Source organism: Malania oleifera, chromosome 5, assembly GCF_029873635.1.
Source record: "Malania oleifera isolate guangnan ecotype guangnan chromosome 5, ASM2987363v1, whole genome shotgun sequence".
Classification (NCBI taxonomy): domain Eukaryota; kingdom Viridiplantae; phylum Streptophyta; class Magnoliopsida; order Santalales; family Ximeniaceae; genus Malania; species Malania oleifera.
In genome coordinates, this window is record NC_080421.1 from 58,937,160 (window position 1) to 58,952,280 (window position 15,121).

The following is a 15,121-nucleotide window of genomic DNA, read 5'->3' on the forward strand; positions in this document are numbered from 1 at the left end:
GAACTTGGTAGTCTTTTGTTAGTGAAGTTAAAGGAGGTGGGCTAAGCCATTCAAAATGGGGCTGAGCTGCTGGTGAGAAAGGATGAGTTTGGTGCCCAATTGGTTACTTAAGAGGTGATCTACATATCTCCCAATCCTTAGAATCTCCCTCATTCCCTATCCTTGGATTAGCTTCGTAAGGCATTTTTGCTCAAGTAGCCTCCCAAATATCAGGGTGAGGGCGATCTTGAACAGGATTTTTTGTTATCTGATCAGAAGGCCTAGACACACTACTCTCTTCATTTGTCCTAGTAGTTGTACTTTGAACGAAAGCACGCACAGGAAGCATGCTTGGCGGAGGCTGTCTGCTTAGAGGCTGAGCTAGTTGCAGCATGGTAAGTTTCAGAAGCTAGCATTGCTAAGATCTCCTTGTTTTATCAACTGACCAAAGCCTCTAGGGTGATGGAAAATTTATTGTGAAAGCAGCTCAAAACCATAAAGCAACCATTAGCAGCCACAAAGAAACTGAGTAGATAGGGCGATGAGCTGCCACAAGAGGCCTTGTGATACGGAACCCCAAGAATGAACGTTCAGAGACCCCAAATCAGATTTATCAAAACCCCAAGCCCAAAATAAAATTCAACATGGCAGTGGATCCTTGACCTATTTCTTGACGTGAAGCATAAACCAAGAATATCAAATTAATGGATGAACACCACAAAGGTAGCACCTTTGATAAGCTTGGTGAAAGTTCAATGAAGAACTTGAAGAGAAATAAACCTCACTTGTAATTGTATTCAGCCAAAAATAATCATCCTTTAATACAATAGAGTGTCGGTTACTTATAGAAAATAAAAGAAACCCATGACATCAGTTCGGCCAATAAAAATAGGCTATGACATCAATTTAGTCAATAAAAGAGCCCCACATAACCTTAAGCATGCCATGTCATTTAATGAAACATGTGCAAGTCACATGTCATGCTTAATTGACACAATTGGCCCACTATTTAGTCCATAAAAATTCCCTAAACAGCCCTTATTGGCTTAAGGTTCCAGCTTCACACGTCTTTAGACTATTTACCATCTTAGGCTCTTCAAGAAAGTCCTTTTCTTTAGTGTCCATGGTCGTCATTGACTCTCGCTCAAGCAACTTCTCGATTAGTCCTTGCATAGCCTCCTTGACCTTCTTGGCTCTAGCTCTTGTGATGGGTTCGCTTGGCATGTGCAGAACATCGTGTGCAATCAGAGTTTATGGGTTCATATCATTCCCCCTCTCTTCAAAAAGATTCGTCCTCGAATCATCACCTACATAAAAAAAAAAACGTTGAAAGTTGCATTGACCTTATATACTCACCCGGTAGATCCAACTTGTATGCATTATCGTTGATCTTTTCTACCACTTGAAAAGGTCCATCACCCCTCGGGTGTAGCTTTGTTTTCCTTATAGTAGGAAACCTCTTTTTTCTCATATGCACCCATACCCAATCTCTCGGTTCAAAAGTAACGAACTTGTGCCCCTTATTAGCCTGAGATGAATATTGTCGGTTCTTCTTTTCGATGTGTTGCTGTGCTTGTTCATGGATCCTCTTCACCAAGTCAGCCTTGTGTCGTCCGTCTAAGCTAGCCATCTCATTCACAGGTAGCGGCATCAAATCCAATGGAGTCAAAAGATTAAAACCATAAACAATTTCAAATGGAGAAAAATTAGTAGAAGCATGCACAGTTCTATTATAAGCAAACTCAACAAGTGGTATGCATTCTTCCCATGATTTTAAATTCCCTTGAATGACCGCACGCAATAAGGTAGCTAAAGTCCGATTAACTACTTTGGTTTGACCATCGGTTTGAGGATGACAAGTAGTAGAAAACAATAGCTTAGTTCCTAACTTTCCCCACAAAACCTTCCAAAAGTAGCTCAGGAATTTAACATCTCTATCACCCACAATTGTCCTAGGAATGCCATGCAATCGCACAATGTCCCTAAAAAATAAATTGGCTATATTCGTGGCATCATTAGTTTTATGGCAAGGAATAAAATGTGCCATTTTAGAAAATCTATCAACCACCACAAATATAGAGTCCATACCCTCTTTGGACCTAGGCAAACCTAATTTGAAATCCATTGAAATGTCTAACCAAGGTTCACTAGGTACAGGCAAAGGAATATAAAGGCCATGAGGTAAGACCTTAGACTTAGCTTGTTTACATGAAATGCATCTAGAACACACTTTCTCTACATCTCTACGCATATGTTGCCAAAAGAAGTGTTCATGCAGAATATCTAAAGTCTTTTGTACCCCAAAATGTCTCATCAAACCCCCGCTATGTGACTCTCGCACAAGCAATTCTCTTAAGGAGCAGTTAGGCACACAAAGTCAATTCTCCCTAAACAAATATCCATCATTCCTATAGAATTTATGAAACGCAACTTTATCTCATGCCTCATACACAATAGCAAAATCAGAATCTTTAGCATATAAATCCTTTATGTACTCAAAACCCAATAGTTTAGTGCTAAGTGTAGTAATTAAGGCATACCTGTGAGAAAGCGCATCAGCCACGACATTTTCTTTCCCCTTCTTGTACTGAAGGTTTTGATGAACTCTACCCATTTGGTGTGGCGGCGATTTAGCTTACCTTGCCCCTTCAAATGCTTTAATGATTCATGATCCGAGTGGATCACGAATTCTTTTGGCCACAAGTAGTGTTGCTCATAGTAGTTAAAAGCGCGCTTGAGGCGCGCCTAGGCACAAGGCGCAGTGAGGCGATGAGTTTGGCGCCTCATACTAGGTGGGGCAAGGCGACCTGCAAAAGGCGACCCCAAGCGAGACGAGGTGCAGTGAAGCGCGAGGCATAGTGAGGTGCGCCTTGTGTTTTTTTAAGCCATTTAAACGAGAGAAATAGCCCAAGCCAGACTCGTATCTATCATTCGACTCAAACGAATAGAGCCCTAGCCCCTTTTGACCCTTCGAAGCCCTTCGTGAGTTCGTTTGCGAGCCTTTGAACCAGCCGGAAGCCTTCGCGACTTTGTCTTTGAGCTTCGACCATGATCGTGAGTTCATCTTCAACATTTTGAAGAAGCACGACCTGCGCAACTTCGTTTCGAACCAGTCGGAGCCCTCGCGAGTTCTTCTGCCTGCCTTCGAAGCAGTCGTGAGTTCGTCTGACTGCCTTCGAGCACGACATGAGTTCGTCACGTCGCCTTCAACATTTTGAACCAGCTGGAGATCGTCTTTAAGCCTTCGAACCTTTGTAAGTCTTCTTCTTCTTCTTCTTCTTCTGCTTGCATCCTGTTGCCTGCTGCTTCTCTTCTTCTTCTTCTGCTGCTACTGCTGTTGCTGCTGCTGCTTGCATCCTGCTGCCTGCTGCTTCTCTTCTCTTCTTCTTCTTCTTCTTCTTCTTCTTCTTCTTCCTACTGCATGCGTGCTGCTGACTGCTGACTGCTGCCTGCTCTTTTTCTTCTTCTTCTTCTTCTTCTTTATATGTAAGCTTACTGTTTTTTAATTTATAATATTGTTTAATTAATGTAAGCTTATAAATTATAACTAATAACGTAATATTTATTTTTTTTTTATAGAAATTTAGCTACTATTTTTTAATTTATAATATTAAGTTTAATTAATGTAAGCTTACAAATTATAACTAATACATAATATTTATTTTTTTTACAGAAATTTAGCTACTGTTTTGTTAATTTATAATATTTAGTTTAATTAATGTAAGTTTATAAATTATAACTAATACATAATATTTATTCTTTTTATTGAAATTTAGCTACTGTTTTTTAATTTGTTCGGAAATGCATTATGTAAGTCTTAAATTTTAAATATATGATGCATTGTTTTTTCAGTTAGGATACGGGATACCAAGTCTAAAATCTTAAATGGATTCTAGTTCTGGATGTGAGGCCTCGGCAAAGAAAGATCCCGCATGGAAGTATGCACATTTGGAGGATAAAAAAAATAGAAATAATTTGACTTGCAATTTTTGTGCTAAAGTCACAAGGGGAGGAATATTTCGGGCAAAACAACACATTGTCGGAGGATTTCGAAATGTGAAAGAATGCTCTAAGTGCCCTGCTCATGTACGTGAGGAGATTAAAGAGTATATGTTGAAGAAAGATATGGAAAAGGAGGAAAATGAGTTATTGCCCGACTTTGATGATATAAATCATTACGGTGAAGATGAAGAAGATGAAGTTCAAGAAATTGACATTCGTGGCAAGAGAGTGTTTACTAGTGATAGAAGTAAAAGATTATACCAATCCAACTTGAAGAAACCAAAACAGAAGGGGCCTATAGACTTGGTTTTTACTCCCGATCCAAAGAAAGCGGTTCAAGTTAGGAAAGAAGGGAAGATGAAGCAAACATCAATAAATGAAGCGTGGAAGAAAGAACTAAGAAAAAAGCCAATAGGAGATTTTGCTAGGTGGGTGTATGATGCTGGGATACCATTTAATGCTGTACGTTTGAGTAGCTTTGCAGTGACACTTGAATCGATTGGACAATATGGTCCTGGAATAAAGCCACTTAGCTGTCATGAAGTGAGAGTTCCTTACCTAAAGGAGGAAGTTAGTCAAATGAAAGAGTTGTTAAAGGTCCATAAGGAGGAATGGACAAAATATGGCTGCTCAATTATGTCTGATGGTTGGAGAGATTTAGTTGCTAATAAGGACATAATCAACTTTTTAGTGAACTCTCCAAGGGGATCAGTATTCATCAAGTCTATTGATGCTTTTAATATTGTCGAGAATGCAGATAGAATGTATAGATTACTTGATGAGATGGTCGAGGAAATTGGAGAATCAAATGTGATTCAAGTGGTAACTGACAATGTGTCAAACTATGTTGCAACAGGTAAGAACTTATTTTTAGAACTACTTTCTATAGTGTATATATTGTTTACTTTAATATTTTAATGGCTTCATTCCTTGATTTTTCAACAGGGAGATTGTTGGAAGCAAAGAGGCCACATTTATATTGGACACCGTGTGCTGCTCATTGCATTGATTTAATTTTGGAGGATATTGGGAAGATGCCTTCAATTTATGCAACTTTGAAAAGGGCAATTTTTTTGAATGGCTATATCTATAATCGTGTTGGTGTTGTCAACTTGATGAGACAGTTCACTGGAGGAAAGGAGTTACTAAGACCTGCAGTTACAAGATTTGCAACTGCCTTCATCACCCTTCGTTCAATCCATCTTCAAAAGAACAACTTGAGGAAGATGTTTACTTTTGAAGATTGGAATACTACTAAATGGGCAAAGGAGGCGGCTGGCAAAAGAGCAGCTACTATTGTTTTGATGCCTACTTTTTGGAGTACCATCGTCTATGCTCTTAAGTTAACAGGTCCACTTGTTCGTGTACTCCGTTTGGTTGATGGGGAAAAGAAGCCTGCAATGGGATACATTTATGAAGCAATGGATAGGGCTAAGGAAGCCATAGCTAAGGCTTTTGTTGAGAGAGAGGATAAATTCAAGGAGGCATTTGAAATTATTGATACGAGGTGGGGATGCCAACTCCATCAACCGTTGCATGCAGCTGCACACTACTTGAATCCAGAAATTTTCTATTCAAACCCCAACATTTTGCAAGATGAAGAAATTATGACGGGTTTGTACAAATGTATTGGAAGGTTACTGCCAACTATTGAAATGCAAGATAAAGTTTCAAATGAGTTGGAAAAATACAATGCTGCTAGTGGCGTCTTTGGAGTTAGTTTGGCAGTGAGACAAAGGAAGACAAAAGCACCAGGTAAAGTGGCATTTGTACTACCTCTTCATTTTTGAAAATTATTTTTGCTATTTACCTAGTAGGTATTCATTTAAAATTTATTTTATAACAGCACAATGGTGGATGGCATATGGATCAACAACTCCAAACTTGCAAAAGTTTGCTGTGAAAATTCTTAGCCTCACGTCTAGTGCTACCAGCTGCGAAAGAAATTGGAGCATATTCCAACATGTAAGTCATTAGTATATCATGGATTAATTATTAAAGAACAAGAACTACCAATCTACTGCTTTTTAGAATCATTATTAACCATATCACTTTAAACTTTTTGCAGCTTCATAGCAAAAGGAGAAACAGGCTATCCCAGCAACGCTTGAATGATTTGGTATTTGTGAAATATAATCGAACTTTGAGGCGTCAATACGACAAACGTGACACCATTGATCCCATCCTCCTAAAGGACATTGATGATAGTAATGAGTGGTTGATTGGTAGGATGGATGGTGATTCTGATGAGGATGATGAACTTGTGTTTGAAGATGATAATTTGACTTGGGATTCTGTTGCTAGAGCTGCTGGACTAAATAACCCCCCGCATCACACTAGATCAAGAATAAGTACAAATATGCCATCATCATCTAAAGGAAGAGGAGGCTTCATCTAGTAGTGCAACCAGTGCTAGGGGTCGGACCACAATGTTGGAACTTGTAGATGAGGATGAAATCCAAGTGGATAGTGCAGAGGAGACGGAAGAGGAAAAAGATGTTGGAGAAAACAGTTCTGATGATGAAGAGGAAGATGATGATATCTTCACCGACTTAGTTGATGATGAGTGATGAGTGATGATTGAGGAGGATTTTTAGATTTTATATTTTGAAATCTTTTATTGTACTCTTTTCTTTTGATGTTGAACTATGTTGAATTGTTGATACTTTTGGGCTTCGTCTTGGCAATTTTATTAAATTTCCAATTTTTTTATTGAATGTTTTGGCATTTTAAATTCTAATATCACTAGATATTCATATGTTCATATATAAATTACCCCAAATAGATATTTTACACCATTTTAATAATTGTGTGCCTTACCTTCGTGAGGCGCGCGCCTTCGCCTCGCGCCTTGGCTTCAAAGACCCTTTGCGCCTCGGCTCGCCTCACGCCTCTGACTATTATGGTGTTGCCACGTCTCCAATGCCCTCACCAAGGCATACAGTTCTTTATCATACGTGGAGTAGTTCAATGCTGCCCCGTTGAGATTTTCACTAAAATATGCAACGGGACACTTATCTTGCATCAAAACAGCTCCAATAGCAATCGCGGAGGCATCACATTCAATCTCAAAAGTTTTAGTGAAATCAAGTAAAAGTAACAATGGAGCAGAACATAACCTATTTTTAAGCATTTTAAAGGAATGTTCTTGTGCATTACCCCATTTAAACCCCACGTTCTTTTTTATCACTTCAGTTAAAGGTGCAACAATGGTGCTAAAATCTCTAACAAACCGCCTATAAAAACTAGCCAACCCATGAAAACTACGTACATTAGTCACAGATTTAGGTGTTGGCCAATTTTTTATTGCTTTTACCTTTTCCTCATCCACTTCTATGCCTTTAGCACTCACCATATAACCCAAGAAAATAACTTTTTCCATGCAAAAATTACATTTCTTTAGGTTCGCAAACAATTTTTCTTTTTTAAGAACATCTAGTACACCTTTCAAATGATCCAAGTGATCATCAAGATTCTTGCTATACACTAGGATGTCGTCAAAGTAGACAACAACAAATCTGCCTATGAATGCACGCAACACATGATTCATCAAGCGTATGAAAGTACTAGGTGCATTGGTCAGACCAAAGGGCATAACCATCCATTCATACAAACCGTACTTTGTCTTAAATGCAGTTTTCCATTCATCACCCGGTTTCATTCTTATTTGATGGTAGCCACTTTTTAAATCAATTTTAGAAAAGATGCAAGAGCCATGCAGTTCATCTAACACGTCATCTAATCTAGGGATAGGATGACAATGCTTTACAGTGATTTTATTGATGACTCTACAGTCGACGCACATCCTCCATGATCCATCTTTCTTCGGTACCAGTAGCATGGGTACCGCACATGGACTCCTGCTCTCCCTCACATGCCCCTTGGCAAGCAGCTCCTCAACTTGTCTTTGAAGTTCCTTAGTCTTCTCGGGGTTGCTCCTATAGGTTGGACGGTTGGGAATCGTAGCCTAGGGGATGAAGTCAATCTGATGCTCAATTCCTCTAATTGGTGGCAAACCATTGGACACGTCCACAGGAAAGACATCCTTGTATTCCTGCAGCAAAGAAACAACAGCACTAGGCAAGGAAGAGGTGAGTTCGTTAGTGCTCAAATATGCCTCCTTGTACATGAGTACAACTAGAGGTTTTTGTGCATAAAAAGCTTTCATACACTTTTTTTTCTTTTGCATACAAACTCACTTTTTCCTCTCGTTGTTTTTCCCTCATTTTAATTACTCTTTTTTTTTTTTTTCTAATTTCAATGCTCTCTGCCTCTCCTTTTGTTTTATTCTCAACTTCTTTTTTGTTTTTCTCATCATTTGCTCTTTTCAATCTCACTTGATCTTCATACACTTGCTTAGGAGTCAATGGTACAAGGGTCACACTCCTCCCATCTTTTATAAAGGAATATGTATTCTTGAACTCATCGTGAGTGACACGTCGATCATATTGCCATGACCTGCCCAATAAGATGTGACTAGCATGCATAGGGACCACATCACATAGAATCTCGTCAAAATATTTTCCAATTGAAAATACAATCAGCACTTGCTTATTCACCCTAACCTCCCCACACTCATTCAACCATTGAAGTTTGTAAGGCCTAGGATGTTTTATGCATTGCAACCCCAACTTCTCTACTAATGTGGTACTAGCTACGTTAGTGCAGCTCCCTCCATCGATGATCATGCTACACACCTTATCATGGATGTAACATCGAGTATGAAATATATTCTCACGCTGCTCCTCATTTTCATCTTTCACCACATGCATGTTTAAAGCTCTCCTAGTTACTAATGCCTCGCCATGGACAGCATACTCAACATCACTAGATTCTTCTAGTGAAGGCATGGACTCATGATCACTCTCTTCATCATCGGTCTCAATAGTACCATCATCTCTCATAATCATTGCTCTTTTATTTGGGCATTGTGATGCAATATGGTCAGTCTCCAAACACCTAAAACACTTGGTATTTCTGTACCTACTAGGTTGAGAAGAAGTTATATCTTTTTCATGGCTGCCCACTTTGTCTTTGCCTTTCTCCTTCTCTTCCTTGGATTTGGAAACAACTATTTCTTCTTTTGATTTCCCCCAATTCGGTTTCCATGTGTAGTGGGAAGCTGAAGTTGTTGTAGCATGTTTGTTTCCACCCTTGTGTTTGAGTTGCCTCTCTACTTTCATTGCCATACCATGTCCTCTTAACTCCACATAGTGCTGTAGCTCCACTATGTTAGCAATTTCCCAGTTCAACCCACATAAGAATCGTGCCATTGTAGCTTCTCTATCTTCCTCAATATTTGCCCGAATCATAGCCATCTCCATCTCCTTGTGATAGTCCTCCACACTTTTGGTACCTTGGGTAAGGCTTTGAAGACGTTAGTGTAAGTCTCGATAGTAGTGGTTTGGTACAAATAGCTTCCTCATCACCGCATTCATTTCAGCCCACGTCTCAATAGGTCTTTCCATGTTTCTACGCCTACTAAGAAGAATTTGATCCCACCATACCAGTACGTAGTCAGTGAACTCCATAGCTGCCAATTTCATCTTCTTTTCTTCGGAGTAGTTATGACACTAAAAAATGAGCTCAACCTTCCTCTCCCATTCAAGGTATACATCCGGGTTATTTTTCGCTTGAAAAGGAGGAATCTTCATTTTGATGTTTCCGATGTTTCTATTGATGTTATCTCGACCCCTTGGCTCCCATCAAGGTTGTCGCTCTTGCCTAGCACTTCGATTAGCAAATCTGCCATCATCACTTGCTTCATTGCTACCTATATCATGTTCAAATTTAGCAATCGGAGGAGTATGTGGCCTTCCTGCCTTTCATTGGATTGCCCTCTTCTTAGTCCATCAATTGCTGCGTCTTGTCTATCCAATCTATCTCTGAACTCTTCAAAAACCGTATTGAGTCTTTCAAACTGCTGTTGAATGGCTTGCAAGGTGAAGAATGAGTCTTGTGGTTTCATTCTCGCTACCTTTGCTGTAAGTTTCAGCGCCAACCACCTTTCTACTCATAATTTCAAACCTGCAAAAAGGATATTAGAGAGAAAAAAAATTCCTCACTCACTCCCTTACGTGTTTACTCTCCAAACAATGACACTCAACGCTCGTGTTTTTGACACAATTTTTTTTTTGGATTTTTACCTCTGATACGTTCACACACTTGTGCCTCTTACCACTCAGGATTTCTCTTTTAGTTATTTAATGAACTAATCCCAAAAAAATCAAACGCAACTAAATCAATGAAAACAACTAAATCAAGACACGAAACAACGAAGGAAAGACAAAAAGAAGTCAAGAAAACAATAATGACGCAAACGAAATAAAAAGAAATTCAATGGAACAAAATAACCAACTCGACCAAGGATATATTCAAACATAAATCAGAATAATAAGCTGCTGCCTCCTTTTTTTTTTTTCGAATGCAAAATACTGCTTGTTCTTTTTTTTTTTTTTTGATGCACAAAATGGTTTTTTTTTTTTTCAATGTGCTCTAATTGGCCTTGCTATATTTCTTGCAACTTCCAGCCACAAAAGATTCAATCTTGATGATGGACGATATTAAAGAAGAGATGGAAAATTTTGAAAACAAGAAAACAAGATAGGTAGATCGGATGATAGAAGAATATGAAATAAGGATAAATGATTATAAGATAAAAGAATTTTCGAAAGCAAACAAGAAAAATAAGATAGATAGAACCTAATTTGAACCAAAGCTCTGATACCAAATGGTACAGAACCCCAAGAATGAACGTCCAGAGACCCCAAATCGGATTTATCAAAACCCCAAACCCAAAATAAGATTCAACATGGCAGTGGATCCTTAACCTATTGCTTGACGTGAAGCACAAACCAAAAATATCAAATTAATGGATAAACGCCACAAAGGTAGCACCTTTGATAAGTTTGGTGAAAGTTCAATGTAGAACTTGAAGAGAAATAAACTTCACTTGTAATTGTATTCAGCCAAAAATAATCATCCTTTAATACAATAGAGTGTTGGCTACTTATAGAAAATAAAAGAAACCCATGACATCAGTTTGGTCAATAGAAATAGGTTATGACATCAATTTGGCCAATAAAATAGCCCCACATAACCTTAAGCATGCCATGTCATTTAATGAAACATGTGCAAGTCACATGCCATGTGTCATGTCATTTAATGAAACATGTGCAAGTCACATGTCATGCTTAATTGACACAATTGGCCCACTATTTAGTCCATAAAAATTCCCCAAATAGCCCTTATTGGCTTAAGGTTCCTGCTTCACACGTCTTTAGACTATTTACCATCTTAGGCTCTTCAAGAAAGTCCTGTTCTTTAGTGTCCATGCCCCTCATTGACTCTCGCTCAAGCAACTTCTCGATTAGTCCTTGCATAGCCTCCTTGACCTTCTTGGCTCTAGCTCTTGTGATGGGTCCGCTTGGCATGTGCAGATCATCGTGTGCAATTGGAGCTTGTGGGTTCATATCACCTTGGTATCCTCCATAGAGCAGTAGAGAAACTACAACATACCATTGCTTCTTTTTAACCCTGTTCATAATTAATTCTTGTAGTTTTAATATAATCATCCAAATCTCTTTTTTTATGGAACGTTATTAGTAGAAAAATACATCTTATTTTATTCACTAGTTATTCAATTCCACATTTTTTACTGGATGTATTATGACTGAACTTGTGGTGTTTGGTTTAATAAGGGCAGTGCAACTTAGTGAAATCTGCTTTTATAATCAAGACCAACAAGAGAACAATTTTCATTACAATGTCATGATTAACATTCTATGGTTGATCATGCATTTGCGTTGAATATACAGTGTTCCACACATGGAAATCTTTCTTTTGGTGTTGGCCATTGACAGTTTGGTCATGTAAGTTGCTATTTAATAATCTCCTCCATCTAATACTTTTATGACCATGAACAAGTAAAAGTCCTTTCCAATCAAGAAACAATTTGCCCAAGGCAGGATCTCTCTGTCCTAAAGGTAAGATTACCATCTGCTCTAGCTCACTTGAATGAAAAGATGTTGGCCTCATCTATTGAATACTTGTTCACTTTCTTCTTGGTGAGAATATGGCCCAACGCTAAAAAAAAAAGCCTTCATTTAAGTTCTAATCTAGCCAACATAATGTGATCATATAATTCCATATCTCGTCTGCGTTGTGTCATTTGTGGCTCTTATGAGCAATTGAATAGTGATTTCTGTGGGAGCATTGTATGATGCCCAGACATTAAAAGGGATGATGAGGTGCTGGTAGCTGACTTTTGAGTGACCCTGTATGCCCATAGACCGAGTGTGGCCCTTGAGAAGCTTTGGGTTCTTGTCTATGACTTCTTTTAGTTCGGCTTTCAAGGTTTTATTAGTGGAGTTGGCTTGCTCATTAGCATGCGCATAGTAGGGAGTGGAATGGACAAACTCAAAGCTGTTCTTTGGCAGAACTCTTTTAACATCCTCTCCAGTGAAGACTGAACTCTGAAGCCTATAGTGGTCCTTGTCTTTGACATGCTTCACATCCCTCAGCATAGCTTATGCGGTCAATAAATGTAATCAGGCAGTAATAATCAATCTCTTTGTTACAATTATAGGAATGTCTATTGGATGAGTTCCAAATTGCCTTCATAAAAATCTGTCGTGGCTAATAAAGCCTCTTTCTTCAAATGTATTTGAAGTTGCCCATCTTCAATCCTTACCTTTCTTGATTGACTGATCTCCAACATAACAAACTTAGGGGGTGTTTGACAAAATTAAGCATTAGCACTGAAAACTGAATTAGCCTTTGAATTTTATGAACCGATTTAGAGCTTGGTGAACCCCTAAATACTGAAAAGTGTAACTTATTTGGTGAACATCTGAATGTAATCTTTTAAAAAAATTAAAATTATAAAAAATTCAAGAGCACAAATAAAGTTACTCAAATTGAACAGAGTCACGGTAGAACAATGGCTTCAAAGATGTTCTTACGGAGTCTGATGAAGGGGGTGGGTAACCCCTTTTCTGTTCCTGACGGAGAGCACTATTAGGCTGGTGATGTTGCTAGGGAAATGGCAGAATTATCAAAGCTGCTTCCTCCTCATCAGTAAATGAAGCCAAGTCGGGAAATTGCAGGAGGGTTCTTTTCTCTCTATAGATGCTTTAATTGAAAACTGTGTTATGTGCTCTGAAACAAATGCATCTATGTTAGTTGGGGATGATGTGGCTGCTGGAGAAATGTCCAAGGGTGATTTGGTTTCACCCACCGACTCCCCACAGGGAACCAGTCCCATGGAGAACTGCTGGATCTACTTAAAAGAGCAGCCCCAATTTGACGCCCTTAGTGATTTCTTTGCTCTTCATTGATTTTTAATCAATTTTGTCGGAGACTTATATTGATGCCCTAACTTATTTCTTTGTCAATCTCTTCCTGCACTGCTGCTTTGCCCATTTGTTTTAATTTGGTCAAAGGAAGAGTCCCAAAAATGTTAGAAAATGCGGAAGCAAACGTTGTTCTGGAGCTGCTGCTCGCTGGAGAGAATGGAGGGAGAGGGACACGAGCACAAATTGTTGCTGACTGAATTAGAAGGGGTTCGAAGGGTCAATGGAGAAGTAAACAAACAGCACCGGTTTTTTACGCTCCCTTAGTTGACTAGCTGCCCTCATCTTGTTTATAATTTCAGTGCACATGATTTTCAAAATTTGTTGCCATTTCACTTTTCACATTTCAATAACTGAGTGGTATCATTTTGTTCACCAGTTCTTGTTGCATTACAATGAAGAAAGAGGTGACGACAACATGGCATTTAGCTTTTTGCTTCTACAGTTGGTTTTCAGCTGTGACAAAAATTGAAAATGGGATTTTATGATTTTCTTGTAACCTGCTACAGCACTTTAACACCCAGAATTTACTTTTGTGGATAAAGAATTTGTTCCATAAATACTATTTGGTTAAAATTAAAATAAATGACTACGTGAGTTGAAAACTAATTAAAATAAAAATATCCATAAAATAAATATTTGAAAAAAATAGTAAGTCATTTGAAAAAGTATTTTTGCCATTTTTCAGTTGCCATGTACAATAGGATTGTCCTTGGAGCACTAAGTGGGTTTAACAAAAATAATAATCAAGTAAAAAAATATAACTAATTTAAATTTATATTTTATATATATATATATATATATATATATTCTAATTTGTATTCTTGAACATATTTATTGATATGTATTAATTATATGTGTTTTGAGGATACAACCACATGATTTGCATTAGGTTTATAATTTATTTCAGTTTTGAAAATATTAACCAATAAATATTCTACTTTTTAGTTTTTGATTCTTGTTTTAAATTTTCATTTTTTACAATGAGAGCAAGGTTTACAATTGAGTAAAACTAATCCATGAAACTGTCCTTTTACTGTGTAATTGTGTTCAGCATCCTTATGCTTATTGTGATTAATCAACTTTGATATAACCTTAGGCATTAATATCATATTGTTTGTTTTGATCCTTTGGGATTTGAGGGATTTTGCCACGACAGGTCTATTTCGAATCATGTCTGATTTGTTTGTATTTTGTTTGATTTTGTGCCGACTCATTTTGTTACTTCCCCAAGTCTGCCTGGTGTCTTTGTGTTGGTAATTTGCAATATGTAATCTGCAAAGAGTGTATTGATGTGTGGTGCTGCAGGCACAAGATTTCAGACAGCAGGGAACCAAGATGAGGAGGAAGATGTGGTTGCAGAATATGAAGATAAAACTGATAGTGTTGGGCATCATTATTGCCTTAATTCTCATCATAGTTTTGTCCGTCTGTCATGGGTTCAAATGTTGATGGTCCTCTTGATTAATAGAATTCTCGCTCGAGGATCGGTGCTGCCGTCGCTCGGAAGTTCGATATGTCCCCTATAATGTTTTCTGTTTTTTGGTTACACTGTTTCTGCTAGTCTGTATTGTAAGACGATGCTTGTATAGCTTTGTATTCTTGAATTCTTTTGATATTATTAAGGGTCTTGCACGCACTCTGCGGGAAAACTTAAATCGCTTGGTTTCTCCTCTACTTGCTAGTTGCAATGTATAGTATTTTACTAATAACATTTTTAAAGAGTTTCCACTATTTTTAAATTTTAAATTTTAAATTTTTAATTTTTTGTATGGGTAGCTAAACCT

The 15,121-nt window shown here is 38.0% G+C and overlaps 2 protein-coding genes across 2 annotated transcripts in view; both read left to right on the top strand.

Moving 5' to 3' along the window:
- The window catches only part of LOC131155471 (vesicle-associated membrane protein 721-like), a 39,082-nt gene extending 24,014 nt beyond the window's left edge, over window positions 1-15,068 (top strand). Inside the window, exon 5 of the mRNA XM_058108637.1 lies at window positions 14,643-15,068. Within this exon, the coding sequence (XP_057964620.1) occupies window positions 14,643-14,786 (144 nt within the window). The 3' untranslated portion in view covers window positions 14,787-15,068. The remainder of the gene's footprint in view (window positions 1-14,642) is intronic.
- LOC131155470 (uncharacterized) lies at window positions 2,707-6,698 on the top strand. The gene is made up of 4 exons (XM_058108636.1): window positions 2,707-4,837; window positions 4,927-5,736; window positions 5,828-5,946; window positions 6,050-6,698. The coding sequence occupies exons 1-4, from the start codon at window positions 3,865-3,867 to the stop codon at window positions 6,377-6,379; spliced, it is 2,232 nt and encodes a 743-aa protein (XP_057964619.1). The 5' UTR covers window positions 2,707-3,864; the 3' UTR covers window positions 6,380-6,698.
- Window positions 15,069-15,121: the final 53 nt, after the last annotated feature.

What these genes read in the sequence shown, in the direction of transcription:
- LOC131155470 (XM_058108636.1), top strand. Translation starts at nt 3,865, where the DNA reads ATGGATTCTAGTTCTGGATGTGAGGCCTCGGCAAAGAAAGATCCCGCA. An exon ending in GTCAAACTATGTTGCAACAG is followed by an intron (nt 4,838 to 4,926) that starts GTAAGAACTTAT and finishes ATTTTTCAACAG; the next exon opens with GGAGATTGTTGGAAGCAAAG. An exon ending in ATTGGAGCATATTCCAACAT is followed by an intron (nt 5,947 to 6,049) that starts GTAAGTCATTAG and finishes AACTTTTTGCAG; the next exon opens with CTTCATAGCAAAAGGAGAAA.